Raw genomic sequence first — 19,982 nt, 5'->3', positions numbered from 1 at the left:
GCAGGCTCCGGTACCAGGACAGGCCACCACTACGTCTGTTCCGGCGGGTATGGTCACCCAGCCTGCGGGCCACACACAGGTGAGTGAGCAGGGCAGTACCCCCATGTCGGGCACCACCCGCAAGCGGGGGAATCTGGAGTTCTACAATAGTGTTCAGTAGTTCAACCGGCCGGTGCGCTGTCACCAACTGTCACATTTTAAAAATCCACAGGTGACCTGTAAAACATGACCTGTGTGTGTCACTGGTCACAGAGGTTCTAGCGCCTGACTGGTGTTGGGAATATCCCCTGAAATTGGGATGGTTATCTTTGTAATGCAGTATCGCACCACCCCTGCCGCCATCCCTGCGCAGGTCTTCACCAGCTTCATTGTGTGTTTCAGGGTGTCCAGTATCAGATGCCAACACCTGTCTCCAGCATATCCGCCCCAGTACAGCCCGTTATTGCCCAGACTCATGCTGCTGCCCCCGGGAGCCAGGTGAGTACCTGGGGCTGGATGGTTCAGTTTCTACTGTATGTTTCATTATAATCCGGTGCAGATGAAGGTCATTGTGCTGATGTGTTACCGGTTCCAGGCACGCAGCGCAACTGCGCATTCAGTGTAGTGACCTCTAATCACTGCCCGTTTCTTGGTAATAAATGGCGACACGCATGGGATCCATCAGAATCGCGGGTCCAGATTTACCCGGATCTCGAAACTGGATCTTATTGGCTGTCTGGCTGTCACATGATTTGGAGCCCAAGCATGTGACAGCCGATAGCCAATAAGATCCCTTTTTGAGATCCGCATCTCTACTAAGAATGGGCCGTCACTAGTAAATGTGCCATTGACCGCGGTGTAAGGGTGGCAGCTGTTACAGTATATGTGACATCTATTGTTACCATTACTTTCCTTTATGACTATCATGATGCAGTAAGAGTTGGTGATTCTTGGTGAAAGCATCGGCACGTCGCACTCTCCTGCACGCACAGCTCACGTCTAAGACACCGGTTGTACAGTGTCTGTGCTCGCTAGGTGTGCGTGGATATTGTTACACTTCCTGCCACAGATGGCTCACCACTGTGTCCTAGCTGGCCGACAGACTGGGGAGAGAAGACCCCACCCCCCTTCACTAACCCACGCTCTCTTGTCATTAATTTGGCCACATGTCCTGCTAAGCTCCGTTCTGCATGATTGCCTTGGTCTCCACTCTACCCTGCACCCTCCTCCATGCATGGTATTCCCTCCAACTTGCCGATGGCAACCGCGGTCATTGAATCGCTGCCATATCGCTGGTAAGGGGTCGGGGTGGCGTATCTGCCCAGATAAGAGATTCCAGCGTTAGCTGTGGGATATTCTGTGCAGTACAGATTAACCGGGGCTCAGAAGATTGCGGTTCCACAAAGACCGCAGCGCTGCCGTAATAAGGTTGGTTAGCTCAGCTGGGAAAGTGGGAGCAGCCACCCGGGGATCGTGGGACATGGAGGCATAGTGAGGAGATTTAGGTGGGACATGTATGGTTACCACCTGGGCTGGTGGAGCAGGTTCCTTACAGTAAGGATCTGGTGTCACCGGACACTGTAATACATCTGCCCATCATTGGTTTATTCCTCCACAAAAGCATGTTACACGTATGACCAGAAAGATCTGCCACTTTCCCTGTAGTAACCTAGTCTCTGCCATAAGGCCAATAGGGATCAGACTGGGAGAGACTTGTGCCAATAAAGGGGGCAGCTATTGTGCTGCATGGTCGAACATGTGACCACTAGAGGCACATGTGGGCTGGTTAGTGATTGGCTAAGCCCCTGCAGCATGTGACCTCTGTATACAAGATATAGTGCCAGCTTGTATGGCCCCTCCCTGGCTGCCCCTCCATCTCCCGCCTGTTACCTGCATGTCTATGCTGATGTTACTTTCGTTATAATGATTTGGCTCCTGTTGTGATGATGACCAGTCCTTTCCCTCCCCTCCCCTCCCCTCCCGTCCCCTTTCCCTCCCGTCCCCTTTCCCTCCCGTCCCCTTTCCCTCCTTTCCCCTCCATTCCCCTCCATCTCCCGCCTGTTACCTGCATGTCTGTTTATGATGATGTTACATTATAATGATGTGGTTCCTGTTGTATAATGACCAGCCCCTCCCCTTTCCCTTCCCTCCCCCTCCCTTCCCCTCCATCTCCCGCCTGTTACCTGCATGTCTGTTTATGCTGATGTTACATTATAATGATGTGGTTCCTGTTGTATAATGACCAGTCCCTGCCCCTCCCATTTCCCGCCCCTCCCATTTCCCGCCCCTCCCCCTCCCCTCCATCTCCCGCCTGTTACCTGCATGTCTATGCTGATGTTACTTACGTTATAATGATTTGGCTCCTGTTGTGATGATGACCAGTCCCTGCCCCTCCCCTTTCCCTTCCCTCCCCTCCCCTTCCCCCCCCTTTCCCTCCCCCTCCCCTTCCCTCCCCTTCCCCTTCCCTCCCCTTCCCCTTCCCTCCCCTTCCCCTTCCCTCCCCTCCCCTTTCCCTCCCTCCCCTTTCCCTCCCCTTTCCCTCCCCTCCCCTTTCCCTCCCTCCCCCTCCATCTCCCGCCTGTTACCTGCATGTCTGTTTATGATGATGTTACTTACATTATAATGATGTGGTTCCTGTTGTATAATGACCAGTCCCTCCCCTTTCCCTTCCCTCCCCCTCCCTTCCCCTCCCTTCCCCTCCCCTCCCTTCCCCTCCATCTCCTGCCTGTTACCTGCATGTCTGTTTATGCTGATGTTACATTATAATGATGTGGTTCCTGTTGTATAATGACCAGTCCCTCCCCTTTCCCTTCCCTCCCCCTCCCTTCCCCTCCTTCTCCCGCCTGTTACCTGCATGTCTGTTTATGATGATGTTACTTACATTATAATGATTTGGTTCCTGTTGTATAATGATCAGTCCCTCCCCTTTCCCTTTCCTCCCCCTCCCCTCCCCCCCCCCTCCATCTCCCGCCTGTTACCTGCATGTCTGTTTATTCTGATGTTACATTATAATGATGTAGTTCCTGTTGTATAATGACCAGTCCCAGCCCCTCCCCTTTCCCTCCCCCTCCCTTCCCCTCCATCTCCCGCCTGTTACCTGCATGTCTGTTTATGATGATGTTACTTACATTATAATGATGTGGTTCCTGTTGTATAATGACCAGTCCCTGCCCCTCCCCTCTCCCCCCCCCCCCCCTCCATCTCCCGCCTGTTACCTGCATGTCTGTTTATGCTGATGTTACATTATAATGATGTGGTTCCTGTTGTATAATGACCAGTCCCTGCCCCTCCCATTTCCCGCCCCTCCCATTTCCCGCCCCTCCCCCTCCCCTCCATCTCCCGCCTGTTACCTGCATGTCTATGCTGATGTTACTTACGTTATAATGATTTGGCTCCTGTTGTGATGATGACCAGTCCCTGCCCCTCCCCTTTCCCTTCCCTCCCCTCCCCTTCCCCCCCCTTCCCCTTCCCTCCCCTTCCCCTTCCCTCCCCTTCCCCTTCCCTCCCCTCCCCTTTCCCTCCCTCCCCTTTCCCTCCCCTTTCCCTCCCCTCCCCTTTCCCTCCCTCCCCCTCCATCTCCCGCCTGTTACCTGCATGTCTGTTTATGATGATGTTACTTACATTATAATGATGTGGTTCCTGTTGTATAATGACCAGTCCCTCCCCTTTCCCTTCCCTCCCCCTCCCTTCCCCTCCCTTCCCCTCCCCTCCCTTCCCCTCCATCTCCTGCCTGTTACCTGCATGTCTGTTTATGCTGATGTTACATTATAATGATGTGGTTCCTGTTGTATAATGACCAGTCCCTCCCCTTTCCCTTCCCTCCCCCTCCCTTCCCCTCCTTCTCCCGCCTGTTACCTGCATGTCTGTTTATGATGATGTTACTTACATTATAATGATTTGGTTCCTGTTGTATAATGATCAGTCCCTCCCCTTTCCCTTTCCTCCCCCTCCCCTCCCCCCCCCCCCTCCATCTCCCGCCTGTTACCTGCATGTCTGTTTATTCTGATGTTACATTATAATGATGTAGTTCCTGTTGTATAATGACCAGTCCCAGCCCCTCCCCTTTCCCTCCCCCTCCCTTCCCCTCCATCTCCCGCCTGTTACCTGCATGTCTGTTTATGATGATGTTACTTACATTATAATGATGTGGTTCCTGTTGTATAATGACCAGTCCCTGCCCCTCCCCTCTCCCCCCCCCCCCTCCATCTCCCGCCTGTTACCTGCATGTCTGTTTATGCTGATGTTACATTATAATGATGTGGTTCCTGTTGTATAATGACCAGTCCCTGCCCCTCCCATTTCCCGCCCCTCCCATTTCCCGCCCCTCCCCCTCCCCTCCATCTCCCGCCTGTTACCTGCATGTCTATGCTGATGTTACTTACGTTATAATGATTTGGCTCCTGTTGTGATGATGACCAGTCCCTGCCCCTCCCCTTTCCCTTCCCTCCCCTCCCCTTCCCCCCCCTTTCCCTCCCCTTCCCCTTCCCTCCCCTTCCCCTTCCCTCCCCTTCCCCTTCCCTCCCCTCCCCTTTCCCTCCCTCCCCTTTCCCTCCCCTTTCCCTCCCCTCCCCTTTCCCTCCCTCCCCCTCCATCTCCCGCCTGTTACCTGCATGTCTGTTTATGATGATGTTACTTACATTATAATGATGTGGTTCCTGTTGTATAATGACCAGTCCCTCCCCTTTCCCTTCCCTCCCCCTCCCTTCCCCTCCCTTCCCCTCCCCTCCCTTCCCCTCCATCTCCTGCCTGTTACCTGCATGTCTGTTTATGATGATGTTACTTACATTATAATGATGTGGTTCCTGTTGTATAATGACCAGTCCCTCCCCTTTCCCTTCCCTCCCCCTCCCTTCCCCTCCTTCTCCCGCCTGTTACCTGCATGTCTGTTTATGATGATGTTACTTACATTATAATGATTTGGTTCCTGTTGTATAATGATCAGTCCCTCCCCTTTCCCTTTCCTCCCCCTCCCTTCCCCTCCATCTCCCGCCTGTTACCTGCATGTCTGTTTATTCTGATGTTACATTATAATGATGTAGTTCCTGTTGTATAATGACCAGTCCCAGCCCCTCCCCTTTCCCTCCCCCTCCCTTCCCCTCCATCTCCCGCCTGTTACCTGCATGTCTGTTTATGATGATGTTACTTACATTATAATGATGTGGTTCCTGTTGTATAATGACCAGTCCCTGCCCCTCCCCTCTCCCCCCCCCCCCCCTCCATCTCCCGCCTGTTACCTGCATGTCTGTTTATGCTGATGTTACATTATAATGATGTGGTTCCTGTTGTATAATGACCAGTCCCTGCTTCTCTGAACCTTGCTTGCTAAACAAAAAATCATCTCTACGTTTTTTCTTTTTTTTTTTTTACATTCTTGATTGCCAGCTTCCCATCTCTCTGCCTTTACCAGCTATCCAAGGAGAGCCTGTGGTTCCTGCGCCAACCATGCCCACCCTATACCCAGCTGTTGTCCCAACAGCAACTGCCACTCTGCCACCTCACTTCCTCCCACTGGCGCAGCCTTTGGTGGCCCTACCTCTCTTCCCCCAACTTACAGCCCCACAGCTGCCACTGTCCGTGCCCGCTGCCATGATGCATGCTGGCTTCCCAACCCTTTCTGTACCAATGTCACCAGGCTTCGGACAACCGGTGTCTGGGTTGCCACCCTTTTCTTTAGGGGCATCGGTACTTCCTATTTCCCCAAGCCACATACCTCCTGTTGCTCTCCAGCCATTAACATCGGTCCCCCGACATCCTGTGCCTGCGGCTCTACCAATCGCCCTGGGACAAGCTGCTGAGCTGTTGGTGCCTCCTAAAGACTCTACATACCAGGTACTGCCACCTGCAGGCCAGACAGGGAACTGATGGTATCTTCACATGTCGCCACCTATTGGATGAATCAGGGATAACTCTTGAATGGTATGAGGTAGACAACATCTAGGTCAACACCGACAGGGTCGGCATACCTAAAGTTGATACTAGCTTATGGTCGGCAAAGGCAAGGGTTTTTTTTTTTTTTAAAGGTGGGTTTCCATAGTTAACCTCACTGCCGATATTGTCTGCCCACTGACTGCATACCACTTGGATGAAGTGACATGTCTGCGTAGATGGCTTTAGTGCTTGTGCTGGTATTGGGGACGCCGCTAGCATTCGGTCCAGTGTCTGTCCTGCGGTGATTGTTTGCCTTTGTGTCTCCTCTGTGTATTCTGTGTTATCGCACTTGTTCCTCATCCAGTGACTCATTTCTCCCTATGTCCATATCACAGGGCTTCCAGACTCCTGTTCCATCTCAGTTCCCTATGGAGACAGGCCTACCTCCTTCATCAAACTACCCTCCATCAGTCGTGTCCCCTACCACATACACAGAGTGCCTGCCACAGACCGGATACCATCCCGGCCTACCACAGCCTTACATGGACGGCAACGGGGCACTTCCTCATGGAGGCCCAGCTGTGCTGCCCGCAGCCTCTGTGCCTGTGAACCCACCACATCCTGTTACAGAGGTAGCTGCCTACGCACTCAGTACATAAAATGAAGCAGAGGAGCCTAGGGCACTATACATGGGCACTGTAATATACCTGGGGAAATAGTAACTTAAGGGGTAGCTGAAAACACCCCGTCTTGCCGAGTTTCTCATAGCAAGATAACTTGTTATTGGGGAGATGGAACCACCGCTGGTGAGTCTGCCACTTGCCGCGCGCACTCACGTGTGCTGGGGAAATGCACCGCCCTCCCTTACCGTGGCACTGCATGCTGTTTAGAGATAGTAAGCCAGGGGGCGCTGTGGGTGGTTTTGCTTCCATGTTGCCAGTTAACGTTTTGTTTTTTTCCCGCAGTTTAACCTCCATTTTTATTTTCAAACAGGGACCCCAAAGTGTCACTCAAGCTGCCTCTGCGGAGACTCTGCCCCCTCCTCAGACAGCCCAGCTGGTTTCCTCTATGGACAGGTAACGTGGACAAGGGTCTGGTGCTCCATTAAATCATTCTGTGCGCTTGTTTGAGATGTTCCCTTTCTCAATCGTCTTTGGTCTTGCAGTGCCCACTCGGACGTGGCATCTGGGCTCAGCGATGGAAATGAGGGAGGCGCCGGTAGTAGTGGGAGACACGAAGGCCGCACCACCAAGCGGCACTACCGGAAGTCTGTGCGCAGCCGGTCACGGCATGATAAAACCACCCGCCCTAAACTTAGAATTCTTAATGTAAGTAGTTGATATTATTATTATTACTACTACATTTATCATTATTGTTATATTTATTACTTTAATTATTACTTTTATTATTATTGTTATAATCGTCTTCCGGAAATCTTGGGTACTTTCAGCAGTACAAAGAGAACTTCTAGAAAAATCCCCCTTAAAAAAATCTTTGATTCATTGTGGTAATACTACGTTCCTGTGCTTGGCCTCCGCAGATAGGGCCATCTAGTGGCTGATCTAGAATACTGCATCGCATGACGCTAGCAAATATCCTTCTTCCAGACAATTGATTACATTTACTTGGCTTGTATTAAAATATATGAATCAACGTAATTTTGGCAGATGGCCGCTGTCCTGTTATAATTGTTAGCGCTCAGTTTATCGTGCGTTAGACGATCTTCATTCCAGCTGGTGCAATGTTCGCCAGACTTCACAAATGCACTGAGAGTTTTAGTAAAAGTTCCAACACCAGACTGGGCAAATAATTCTTCTCCTCCTATAGATTGTGGGGTTCATTGGGCAATTCCTTCCTCTCCTGTAGGTAATAAATGGGATCTCCAGGACTTTTCTCCATGTACTTTAATTAGAACAGTCTGGTAACTGGTATGGGGACACCGGCGATGGGAAAGGGAAGCCTGTTCTGTACGTTTAGTGCATGTTTTCCGGAGCACAGGCATGTAGTGAATGCTGGCTGACAAGAGCCACGTGCCAGAGTGGTAATTACTCTACTTGTGGCTCGTCTAGGGGAAGCAGAAAACATGCGCTGGTCGTATTTGTCAAGGGACCACATTTGGGAAGCGTAGCCGGTGGGTCGCTGTAGTGTATACTTCGTTACTGACCAGCGTTTCCATCCTCTTGTAGGTATCAAACAAAGGGGATCGGGTAGTGGAGTGCCAGCTGGAGACCCACAACCGGAAGATGGTCACCTTCAAGTTTGATCTGGATGGGGACAATCCAGAGGAGATTGCCTCCATAATGGTAAGTTGCCGGATCTACCGTTATCCTCCGGGCCGGTGGTGGTGTCATTACCAGTCCTATCGGTAAATCTGCTCTTCCACCATCAGGTGCAGAACGTGTTCATCCTGGCCACGGAGCGGGACTCCTTTGTGGAGCAGGTGAGAGACATCATCGAGAAGGCAGATGAGATGCTGAGCGACTATGTCAATGTGGAACCGGAGGGAGAGCAGGAGGCGAAGAGTCTGCAGCTGAAGGATGATCCCTATTACCCAGAGTCTCAGGTACGGTAACGTTTAGCCCTGTGCTGCTGTCACTGCGACCCAGGACTCCAGCTCCATAACACTGTGTTCTCTCTCTAGAAGCTGGAGGGGGAGTTCAGGAAGCCCGATCCAGTCTACTACTTGCCCCAGATCGCAGGTAAGAAGCCCACATTCATTTCAGCATGGACTTATTCTGCCCCCTAGAGGCCACAAAGGGGACTGTACATACAGTGTGTTCTCTGACAACGTTGCCTCTTGTACATGGGTTTGCAGTAGATCCGACCCGAACAGACTGGAATGTATCTCTGATGTTCTGTCTGTTCCCCTTTCCCTGCTCCAGATTTTGTTCCCGGTCTCAACAGTCAGGTGGTTCATTCTGCTGGGCGACGCTTCATCGTCAGCCCGGTCCCAGAGAGTCGATTGCGGGAGCCCACGTTCTTCGGGACGTCCTCGCAGGACCCCCAGCTGAGCGGTGAGCGCCGGTCTTACGAAGGACAAATTGTGGGGTGTGATTTTTTTTGTCCCTTTTATTAATGACTATTCCTTCATTTCCAGTTCCAGCCTCTCACGGTCCCGGCATGAACCTCTCCCACTCTGCATCCTCAGTCAGCCTGCACAATGCATTTGCAGAGATGCGGCAGATGCAGGTGGCCGAGGGGCCCAGCACAGCGCCACCCATCTTTAACCAAACTGGACCCCCATTCCCACCGTCTCTCACCACGCTGGCAGGATCCTTCGCTGCTAATGTAACAGGACCTTTACTACCCCCCATAGCGATCCCCAGCACCTTGCAGTCTGGAGTCCAGCAGCCATCTCCTGGTGATGGTGTTTCAAGAACGGCTGCACCAACCAGTGTTCCGAGCACGGCTCCCCCGGGGACTGCTCCGCCTGCTCAACCCGTTGCCACAGGAGTTATTTCTGGTATGTCTGTGACCACAGCTACTCCGCAACCTGTGACGTCTCTTCCTACATTGCCTCTAGTGGTGGCGGTCCCTGTAGGACCTGGAGCAGTGACCTCACCCCCTGCACAGTCAGTTCCCATAGTCAGTACCACTGGGGCAATACCACAGACTCTGACCTCCCCTCCACTGCCGCAGCCGGTAGCAAGCATAGCTGGTACCATGCCGCCCACCTCTGTTTCGGCTCCAGTTATACTGAGCACCGCAACACCCGCACAAGTCCAACTGAGTAGCAGCAATTCTGCTCCGACCTTTGTAGAGAGCATCCCGGTCAGTGCCTCTCCAGAGAGTGGCAAGAGGCCAGCGGAGGTCACCGCCGTTCCCAGTACAGCTGGGATGTCGCTGCCAATCTCTGCGCCACTCACCTATGCACCTGTGGAAGATGGTAGCGTCCCAGTGACTGGTAATCCGCCTCTCGTTCATCCTACGCACCTTCCCCTGGGTGTGGCAACAACACCGGTTGTACCTCTAGCAGGTGGAGCAGTGCCCACACCTGGGTCTTCTCAGGTTCCGCTGCCTGGGGCTGTACCAGTAGGCCACCAAGTGCCCAGCTTGCCCAACGTACAGCACACATTGCCACCTGTTCAAACACAGTCCAACCCTGCCCCCAGCCTGCCTCACGCCCACTCTGTTGAGGGTGATGGGGACAGTTTGACCAAGCCTGGGATTGATGATATAAAGACTCTGGAGGAGAAGCTGAGGTCGCTGTTTAGTGAACATGGCAGCGTGGGGGCTCCTCATGGACTGACACCGCAAGATGCTACCGGTGGTGCGGTGGAAGGAGTTCCCCTACCTGGACCTCCACCAACCACCGTCTCTTCCCAGGCCAAGCCTACAACAACTGCACCACCCACCAGTTTACCCCTGGGACCATCTGGTGTGCCCACCCTGACCCAGACGCCTGGACAAGCTGTTACTCCTGTCACTTATGTGCCAGCTGCAGTTACCCCTTCAACCACAGGGAAAGCTGCGACACCTCCCTCAAAGCCACCGCTCACTCGGGTACCGGTAAGTTGTCTTTTACATTACATTTGTACAATTGGGAATCCCCACCATGTAATGAGCTGGTACAGACGTGTTGTGTGTTACCCCTGGCCGGAATACCCAGCGAGATAAAAAGGGAGGAAACACCGGCCCACAGGGGCTGTAGGAGGGACACATTATTGTAGACTAGATGTGACGCGATTACATCCTGAATGAAGAGCTGATTAATGCTGGGTACACACGAGGCGACCGACGTGCAGTCATTACCAGGCCATCTAGCTGGTGCACAGGTGTAGTCATTACTGTCACATTACCAGGCCATCTAGCTGGTGCACAGGTGTAGTCATTACTGTCACATTACAGGCCATCTAGCTGGTGCACAGGTGTAGTCATTACTGTCACATTACAGGCCATCTAGCTGGTGCACAGGTGTAGTCATTACTGTCACATTACAGGCCATCTAGCTGGTGCACAGGTGTAGTCATTACTAACGTCACATTATAAGACCATCTAGCTGGTGCACAGGTGTAGTCATTACTGTCACATTACCAGGCCATCTAGCTGGTGCACAGGTGCAGTCATTACTAACGTCACATTATAAGACCATCTAGCTGGTGCACAGGTGTAGTCATTACTGTCACATTACCAGGCCATCTAGCTGGTGCACAGGTGTAGTCATTACTGTCACATTACCAGGCCATCTAGCTGGTGCACAGGTGCAGTCATTACTAACGTCACATTATAAGACCATCTAGCTGGTGCACAGGTGTAGTCATTACTGTCACATTACCAGGCCATCTAGCTGGTGCACAGGTGTAGTCATTACTGTCACATTACCAGGCCATCTAGCTGGTGCACAGGTGCAGTCATTACTAACGTCACATTATAAGACCATCTAGCTGGTGCACAGGTGTAGTCATTACTGTCACATTACCAGGCCATCTAGCTGGTGCACAGGTGTAGTCATTACTGTCACATTACCAGGCCATCTAGCTGGTGCACAGGTGCAGTCATTACTAACGTCACATTATAAGACCATCTAGCTGGTGCACAGGTGCAGTCATTCCGAACGTCACATTATCAGGCCACCTAGCTGGTGCACAGGTGCAGTCATTACCAACTCGCATTTCCAACATTCATTCCTAACTGACGCATTGTACAGGTCCACCGGTGGCCTGGAAAACATGACCTGCTGATAGATCTCTCAGAACAGTTTGGCCACCCCTGCACTGGATGATATAATTTGTCGTTACCCATTCCTTACCTCGATTCTCAAGGCAAACGAACAGTCCAGCTTTTAGTAATATACATGCTTGCGCACAGGTGACTTATTAGTACCTCTGTTATAATGATTTAACGATCTGTGCTGAAGCCTTGATGTCCTGGAAACCTGCACGATTACTGCGCCCTCAGGACGGGAATTTGTGGTCTAGTGTGTACCCAGCTGAGATCACAGCTCTTCCATCAGACACATGTCTAAGAGCCTGCTCTACTATCTCTAGTAACGTCTGTATAAAGTCGGACTGGATCACTCAGACAAGACTAAAGGTGCCCATACACTAGTAAGATTTATCTTCAGATCTGGCTGGTTGGAACAAAAACATGGTTATGGATGAGTGACAGTTTGTCAGTTTTCCAGCATTTCCAAGCAAATGGTCAACGGTCATTTGCTCTCATCCATAGCCATGTTTTTGTTCCAACCAGACAAATCTGTGTGTGTATGGCCACCTTTAGTTATGTGTAACCTGTGCAGGAATGGGGGGGGGTTTGTCACATTTCATGCATCTGGGGGTATACCACCTATTTTCCACAGGACTAATCGGAATGCTGACTAATATTACAGCCAGGCTGGCATGGACATTATTCTCCTATCTCTGTGTCCTCTTAGCAGTGCATGATGGGAAGGGAGCGGGACTTTGTTATAGTCTGTGAATGCTAATGTGACAGTCACTGGCCAGCCGGTACGCAGTTCTGTGCCTCCTTCCTCTGCATCGGCTGGTCAGGCCTGGCACCAGCATGTGGGGACACCATTCATGAGAGCTTGGTTCTCTAGCGCACCGTGAGGACGCAGTTTATGCCGTTATTGGTTACCGCTTGATTTTTCGAGACTGGCGGGGTAGTATTCTCATTACACTTGGTGCGTCCCACAAGATGGCTGACTCCTCTAGGTACCCTGTGTATGTCTGTGTTCCAGCATACTCGTCTGGTTATAGTATGGAGAAGTGATAGCGGTTATATGTATACACTGCCTGTCTGATGGCGCTCACTCTCCCTGTCCTGTAGGTGGTCTCGCCCGGGGCAGAGGGCGCACTAGGCAGTCCATCTGGGGAACCGCTTCCGCCTCTCCCAGGACCTTCACTAACTCAGGTGCAGCATGATCCTCCTCTTCCTCCTCTCCTTCAAATAACCCCTTGATGAATGAGCCCTGTTCTGTGCATGTTCTATCTTCGACTCGCTCCACCACCCCATCAGCTACGGGATAACTAGCGCTGTGTCCATTAGGACAGACCCTTTCCCACCCACAGCTGACCCCTCGCTGCTTCTCATTACAGTCCCAGCAGCCTCTGGAAGATCTGGATTTCCAGTTGAGAAGGACGTTGAGCCCCGACACTGTTCCCGTGCCCTCTGCACCCGGCTGTGTGAGTGTGACGTCCGGGCGGGTGACTGTGTGATGCCCAGTGTTACGGATACCCAGCTGATGCTTAATAGGGCCACTGGCATAATGTGCATGGGGGGGGGGGGGGTTATAATAGGTCATGACGCGGTACACCCTTTCCCTCCCGCAAACATTCCAGGACATGACATTACTGGGAGCGGTGTGACACCAGTCCATAATTAGATCGCACCACACTCCGGCAGTGAGCTCCTGGTTCATTACACAATGTCCGATGCAGCAACTGTTGGTATCCGGAGTAAATCGCCATCGATTGGAAGGTTTAATAGTGAAAGTCTCCTCCGCCCGGTATTGACGCACAGGCCGGTACCCGTATGACACTAAGGGTGGTCCACCATAACTCGGTCAATCCGTAGATCACTTACGAACCCCTCTGACCCTGTGTGTGTGTGTGCCCTGCCCACTTGGGCTGGGATTCCCCCCTCTGCTGTGCGTTTGAGCTTTCTTATGGCGTTGCGGTGCCAGGGATGTATATATGGCACGTTATTAATGACAGTATGCTTTGTTTCCTCCCTAAGACTGTGCCAAGTGCTGACACCACGAATGTAGCCGGATCGGGGAGCTCCGCCTCCTCACAGCCTCCCGCAGATGGTAAGCAGCAGAGGCCTAGTCACAGTATAACCCTATGTAATGTCCTTTTGAATCTTTCATATGTTATTCATTAACGTCGCAGTGGGTGGAATTGTGCTACATTGGGACTTCTACGGGGAAATTTGCTAAAATTTCTAAAACCAATCAGATTCTGTCCGTCATTTATTGCATCCTAGAAAATTATACACAACCTGATTGGTTGCTATGGGCAACATAACTTCCTTTTACTTTTTTTCCAATTAATCTACCATTAACATCAGCTGTCTGGTCCGTGGCGCAGTCAGCTGTCTGGTCCGTGGCGCAGTCAGCTGTCTGGTCCGTGGCGCAGTCAGCTGTCTGGTCCGTGGCGCATCTCATAATTCATGGTGATTCTCATTTCCTACAAGAGATATTAAATATCCCCCTGTTTGGTGTTCCGGGGGACGGTCTGTGGACGTGGCCGAGGTAGTGGCCTCCAAAATGTTAAGCTCACTTTTGTGTTTTTGCCGTTTTCTGTTCAGTTTCAGCAGAGCCAGTGAGATCCAAAGGAGAAGCGTCCGCCAGTGCGGGGGTCCTGAAAATGGGGCGTTTCCAAGTGAGTCTCCTGCGCTGCGCCATCATTCTGTTCTGGTGAATCGTCATGGGCGGAGCCAAAATACCAGATTATCAAAATTTATATATTTATCGCTAAAGCACAAAATGTGTATTAACACAGTACAACCATAAAAATATCAATGACACTACCAGGAATATATATATATATATATATATATATATATATATATTCCTCACCAATATTAGCCTTCTATAACCATGTGACACATGCTGGACAATAGCCTTTAATGGGTAATACTACAGTTAGTGAGCATCTGGCAATACCACGGAAAGAGGATTGGGGGCTCGTCCGGGTATGTTTAGTGCAAGTAGGGTACATTCATTTCTATCAGAATCTGGGCTTTGCAGTTGTGCAGATATGGAACGTGTCAGTCAGTCCCCCTATATAATAACTGATGGTATACCGTAAGCAGACCTGGCGGCTGTCAGTGCAGTGCTTCTGCCTGCTCACAGGTGAATCTGCCACGTTAAGCCGGTAGCTATTCTGGTGTCTGGCAACATCCACATAAATGCCAGTGAGGAGCCGTCACCGGTAAGAGTGCGATATTAATACGGTACTGGGACCATCCCGCTGCGTTATTATTGCCGGTGTGTCCTTGTTACAGAGGTTAATAGAAAATGGTTAAATTCCTGTGACTGGTGCGGCGTGTTCGATATAAGGCGCATGTAGCCCTAAGTGGTCTATGGTGCCCCTCTCATGGAACGTCTGTGGTTATTCTACTCCATTTCTATATGCTGCTTTTCTTGGGATTTCTAGAAACCGTTCCAAAAATGTTTGGGGTTGATGCTGTATCTGTTGCATCCACACTGAATCCTAAGCTATTTCTGCTGCCCGTGTTCCCATTACAGCTATGAGTAATCTATAACAATGTGCTGCTGTGTCTGCTATGTACTAACATTTCTGCCCTGCTGCTCTAGGTGTCCGTCGCAGCAGAGGATGCGCTGAAGAAGAGCGAGGATCCACAACGGGAGTCTTCCTCCACCTCTACCAGCTCCTCCTCATCCAGCTCTTGTAGCAGCCCAGAGAGTTCTCTGGTGAAGCTTCAGCACCGCGCCGGCGGCTCATTGGACATAGTGGACGGTGTCGGACCTTCCCACGTTCCCCTGCGAAGCCCCTCCCCCAAGCAGTCAGTTCAAGTGGGGCGCTTTCAGGTCTCCACGTCCACCGCAGACAAAGTGGGACGCTTTTCTGTTTCTCGGGCCCAGGATGAACTTTCAAGCGGCCATGCCGAGCTCCCCCGCGCGTCTTCTCCAAAGACTCAGCCGCATCTGAATGGGCCGTCTTCCCATCCCGATTCTTCGGCCACTCTGAGCGACCCGCCCAGAGCCACCCATGATGACAGCCCAGGGAGCCCGCCGGTCACACAGCACCATCTGGGCTCTAAGGTCAGCCTGCAGAGTCTCAGCAACTCCTTCAACTCCTCGTACCTGAGCAGCGACAATGAGTCCGACATAGAGGACGAGGACCTAAAGAAAGAGCTGCGGAGACTGCGGGACAAGTGAGTGCCCATTTCATTGCCTGGCACAAGTTAGATGGGTATGCCGCAGCATAACGAGCGCCGTTCCATTAAGCGCCTCAATAACAATAATAATAATAGCTTAGTGTTTGAAAATTGTTTAAAATTACAGTTCTGTTAGACAGATTTGATGTTGCTGGGGTGCAGTCGCGGTCTTGCAGGGGTTTCCGGCCATGGGGTACGTTCATATCTTTCTCTCTCTCTGTCTACAGGCACCTCAAGGAGATCCAAGAGCTACACAACCGGCAGAAGCAGGAGATAGAACGGCTGTACACCGCTTTAGGCAAAGTGCCCCCCGCCGTCATTATCCCCCCTGCAGCACCCCTCTCTGGCCGGCGGAGGAGACTCACCAAGGGAAAGGGCAGTAAATCCAGCAGGGGGAGCTCTCACGGGAACCGAAGCCCCCAGCTGTCAGGTACGTGGTTTTACGGGAGCGGCGTCTTCGTGCGCTAACCATGTATTAACTTGACAGAATCAGGTAAACAGAGTAACGCGTGGCAACAGCCGGCCCTGGTCATCCGTAATCAGACTCGGCCTCTTGCCCAGGTCACCTCACCTGCTCACCTGTTGTATTCTTTACTGTAGGTGATCTGTCCGCACAGAGCACTCCTGCAGTTCTCCCCCAGCAGAACCTCCTCCTGCCCCCTAGTAGTGCGCCTGAGTCCGGACAGCTCCTGAAACCCTCACCTTCCAGCGACATCCTCTGCTCTGCCTTTACCAGTGACGCTGCTCTGTCTGTGCCCAGCCAATCAGGACAGGGACAAGGTAAAGGCTGCTCACAGACCATGTAACCGTTTTCCTTTCTAACAGTGATAGATGTGTCTGTCCCCCCGTCCTGTCCCGTCCCCCATTCATCCTTCCCAGAGCCACAGTATAGCGTCTCTACAGCTGCCACTAGGAGGCAGAATATATGTAGTACGAGACCTCACAGACAACCCGTCAAAGCTAGAAACCTAAGTATATTTGTAATATCCTCTCTGGCCAGGAGATGGCACTACAACAGAGTTCACTTGTAACCTACGCTGGCTGTGAATGTGATTCTGAATGAGCCCCGTGCTGCAGACATGTCAGTTCTGTCCGGATTATTCCAGGTGTTCATTGTGTTTGTGGCATTGTAAGCGCTGAGGCTCTGCTCGTAGTCGCCTCTGTGCTGCTCAGCGCTGTCCTCTGCAGCAGCACAGATGCGATGTCTCGTGACCTGTCTCAGCTCCGTCTGTCTCTGTCCTTTTTTGTCTCTTGTTTTATTCCGTTTCCATCACAGGCTGGGCCAAGTTTAGCTGCGCATCCGAGCGGGTCTCCTTCAAAGTGGCCGGCAGGAGGACGCGATTTCTCAGTACGCCCTGCTTGGCTCTTTGTGTGTAACTCTTTACTCCTTCCTCATCTCTCTCCTGCCCCCCCTCCGCTTGCATGCATCCCTTCCTCGCCTCATGTGCCGCACGTCTGGCTTCCTGATAGGACAGGGGGTGTGCAGTGCAGAGGGGGCTACGGGGGGCTGCAAGGACCATGTTTAGTAATGATTCACCTCTGTCTTGTGGAGTGTATGGGTATAATGTGTACGAGGAGTAATCTGTGCCTGTGTGACCAAAGCTGATTGGTAAATACATCATAATACAATAGACGACCATATAATGTACATGCTCATAGGAAGCCGTCTCTGTCCCAGCAACTGGTATCATGCATCCACTAGGAAGTATTTTGTGCCCCGGGCTAGTTGGGCTCTTCCCTGGGGAACCCAGCTGGTACCCAGATCCCTGGTGATCACCCATAATGACTCTCTAAGCAGAGTCTGACCCTATTCTTACCCCCTTTATATCTAACGTTAAGGGAAGAACATAATGTGGCTAAAACTCTGTATTGCCTAATGGTGCCCATACACGAGGGGGATATCGCATACAATCATCCGATTTTGATTAATCGTATGATTGTGTGCACATCACATGTGTCCTCTGATGTGATGCGTGGGCACGCTAGTCGATTCTCGCATCTCAAGATATTGGGGCGGATGTATTAAGCCGGGAGAAGAGATAAAGTGAATGGAGAGAAAGCAGCAGCCAATGAACTGTGGGGTAGATTTATTGGTACTTGTGTATTATCATGGTGCCAGGCTACGCTGTGTCCCAGTCAGGTACTTAGTCACCGTACTGTCCCCGGCAAGCCTAGTGAGCGCCTCACACGGCGCCGGTAACTGCCAGATCCGCTTCGCTGGTGGACGCCGGCGGAGGGGCCCTCCATCTGCCTGAGACGCACGAGCGCCTCAGATGCTTATGCGTCTCAGTAATGATTGCCGCAGGATACGGCAACCCTGCGGGACAAGGTTAGGGGTTCGGTAGCAGGGGGTGCGGTGCAACAAAGGACGCATTCATTCATGCCAGTGCTCCATGTTACATACTGGCAAATGCCTCTATTTCAAACCCCCACTATCCACGCCAGCCCGAAGTGTGGCGAGCGGACGCTATATGCGCCCTCCCGACCTTTTCATACCCCCACTATCCACTTCGGTGTGGAGTTTATTTTATAAAGTGTGGCGAGCCACCCAGCCCGAAGCGTGGCGAGAGCACGCGGATTACATAACTTGTATTCTGTGTCCCCTCGCGGGGCTCGCTGCACTCGCCACACTTTATAAAATCAACTCCGCGTCAACGTGGATAATGGGGGTAAGAAAAGGTCGGGAGGACGCGTACCGCTTCGGGCTGGCGTGGATAGTGGCGGTAAGAAAAGGTCGGGAGGACGCGTACCGCTTCGGGCTGGCGTGGATAGTGGAGGTGTTCCAGGAACACATTCACACCTGTCATGTCAGGCAGGTTAAAATGGTCAATGGTTCCCACACAATGTAATAAGCGCTGACTGACTACACAAGTACCGATTTTATTAAGCTCGGTGAAGTGATAGGGTCTGGTTTTTATCACCGGCCAATCAGATCCTACCTGTCATTTTTCAAACCAAGCCTGTAACTTCAGTTACGCTTTATCACTTCACCGAGCTTAATAAATCTGCCTTTGTGTTTGAAAATGACAGTTGGGAGTTGATTGCACCTGAGAAATAACTAAATATAGTGTAGCTTATACACTCCCCTGTGTGCGGGCAAATAAGAGGCTATTGTGTCTTCTGCCATCGCTAATAATGACATGGCTACGGGAACAGCGTCTTCTGGATTCATAAAGTATAGTCTGACGGAATTGGAAATCCCTTTACGGTACCAAACAGGATGGCTACAATATTAGAGAGATTTCTGGAGATGCAGAGTAAGACGCGGTGTAAACCAAGGGCTCACCCACGATGAGATGCTGCACTTTATAACTGATGCTGCCTCCTGGTGGTGATACACAGTAATGCAGTTACACCCTAGGTATACTCTGAATTTGGGGCGATAGTTCTATATATAATAAGAATCTGTATTGTGGGATTCCCTCCTGTCCTGCTTCTGCTTACAGACCCCACTAATATTATTCCTATTTCACCCAGTTGGGGGACACTGGAACACTGCGATATTGGGGTGTCAGAAGCCTGAGCAATTTACTTTTATTCCCCAAAACTCCAGGGTTCAGGTGCTGGTTGTTTCCTCTATGATCTTCTGCTGCGTCTGTTCTCCAGTTCCACATCCACAGAGGATTGTACCCTGCAGTGTCATTTCCTCCTGTGTCTGGGGAAGGGGGACTGTGGCAAAGCTTTGTGTCCATTCCAAGTGTCACTCTAAGTTACCCTGTGCAAAGTGTCAATCGGGGATTTTTGTAAAGGTGTCCCTCTGGGCAGTGTCTTCTCCCCAGTTTACAGGGGCCACAGTGAGGTAATCTTCCTCCTGTGCACCACCTGACGGCTGGATTTGGACCGTGCTGGGTTCAGATGTCCTCCATAGAAGCATATGTTGGATCCTTCCAATGTCAGAAGATGTTCTCCTCCCAAGTGGGAAGTTGGTGGGGAAATGCTCCTTGTAGGAGGAAATGTCTGTGGACACAAGTAGTAGAGGATCAGTCTTGCTGGCACTAAACATCAATATCACCATTAGTCAGGTCCCTGACCGCTGTGTAATGGGTGTATGATCTCTGGGTTTGTTCCTCATGATCCTCTGGCTTTATGGCTTAGGAGGTGACGTAGAGTTCAAAAGTTGCACTGGGGATTCCTTAACGTTTATTACTAGTGACAACATTAATTTTGCATAATTATAGCTGCAAAACCCTCATTCGCGCTCTTAATTCAGGATCACAATTTGTTGGATTCCTTAACGTTGACTGTTATCTTATTATTTATTAGCAGTTTCTTATATAGCGCAGCATATT

General features: G+C 51.3%; 1 protein-coding gene across 14 annotated transcripts in view; it reads left to right on the top strand.

The window, feature by feature from the left end:
• WNK1 (WNK lysine deficient protein kinase 1) overlaps positions 1–19,982 on the top strand; it is a 94,518-nt gene that overhangs the window by 69,515 nt on the left and 5,021 nt on the right. For 3 of the 14 annotated variants that reach the window (XM_083180960.1, XM_083180972.1, XM_083180974.1), the window contains 19 exons: positions 2–79; positions 382–477; positions 5,362–5,808; positions 6,243–6,479; positions 6,841–6,923; positions 7,013–7,175; positions 8,034–8,150; positions 8,237–8,410; positions 8,489–8,546; positions 8,730–8,861; positions 8,945–10,356; positions 12,616–12,699; positions 12,885–12,971; positions 13,525–13,597; positions 14,098–14,171; positions 15,110–15,690; positions 15,921–16,123; positions 16,294–16,473; positions 16,970–17,062. In XM_083180960.1, coding sequence (XP_083037086.1) covers positions 2–79; positions 382–477; positions 5,362–5,808; positions 6,243–6,479; positions 6,841–6,923; positions 7,013–7,175; positions 8,034–8,150; positions 8,237–8,410; positions 8,489–8,546; positions 8,730–8,861; positions 8,945–10,356; positions 12,616–12,699; positions 12,885–12,971; positions 13,525–13,597; positions 14,098–14,171; positions 15,110–15,690; positions 15,921–16,123; positions 16,294–16,473; positions 16,970–17,062 — 4,372 coding nt within the window. The remainder of the gene's footprint in view (position 1; positions 80–381; positions 478–5,361; positions 5,809–6,242; positions 6,480–6,840; positions 6,924–7,012; positions 7,176–8,033; positions 8,151–8,236; positions 8,411–8,488; positions 8,547–8,729; positions 8,862–8,944; positions 10,357–12,615; positions 12,700–12,884; positions 12,972–13,524; positions 13,598–14,097; positions 14,172–15,109; positions 15,691–15,920; positions 16,124–16,293; positions 16,474–16,969; positions 17,063–19,982) is intronic. The other 11 variants (XM_083180965.1, XM_083180966.1, XM_083180969.1 and 8 more) reach the window with 9 other exon arrangements.

The sequence above is a fragment of the Crinia signifera genome, chromosome 4 (genome assembly GCF_055691185.1).
Source record: "Crinia signifera chromosome 4, ASM5569118v1, whole genome shotgun sequence".
NCBI lineage: Eukaryota > Metazoa > Chordata > Amphibia > Anura > Myobatrachidae > Crinia > Crinia signifera.
Note: the sequence above shows the minus strand (reverse complement) of the source record. Positions and strands in the feature narration are given on the sequence as shown.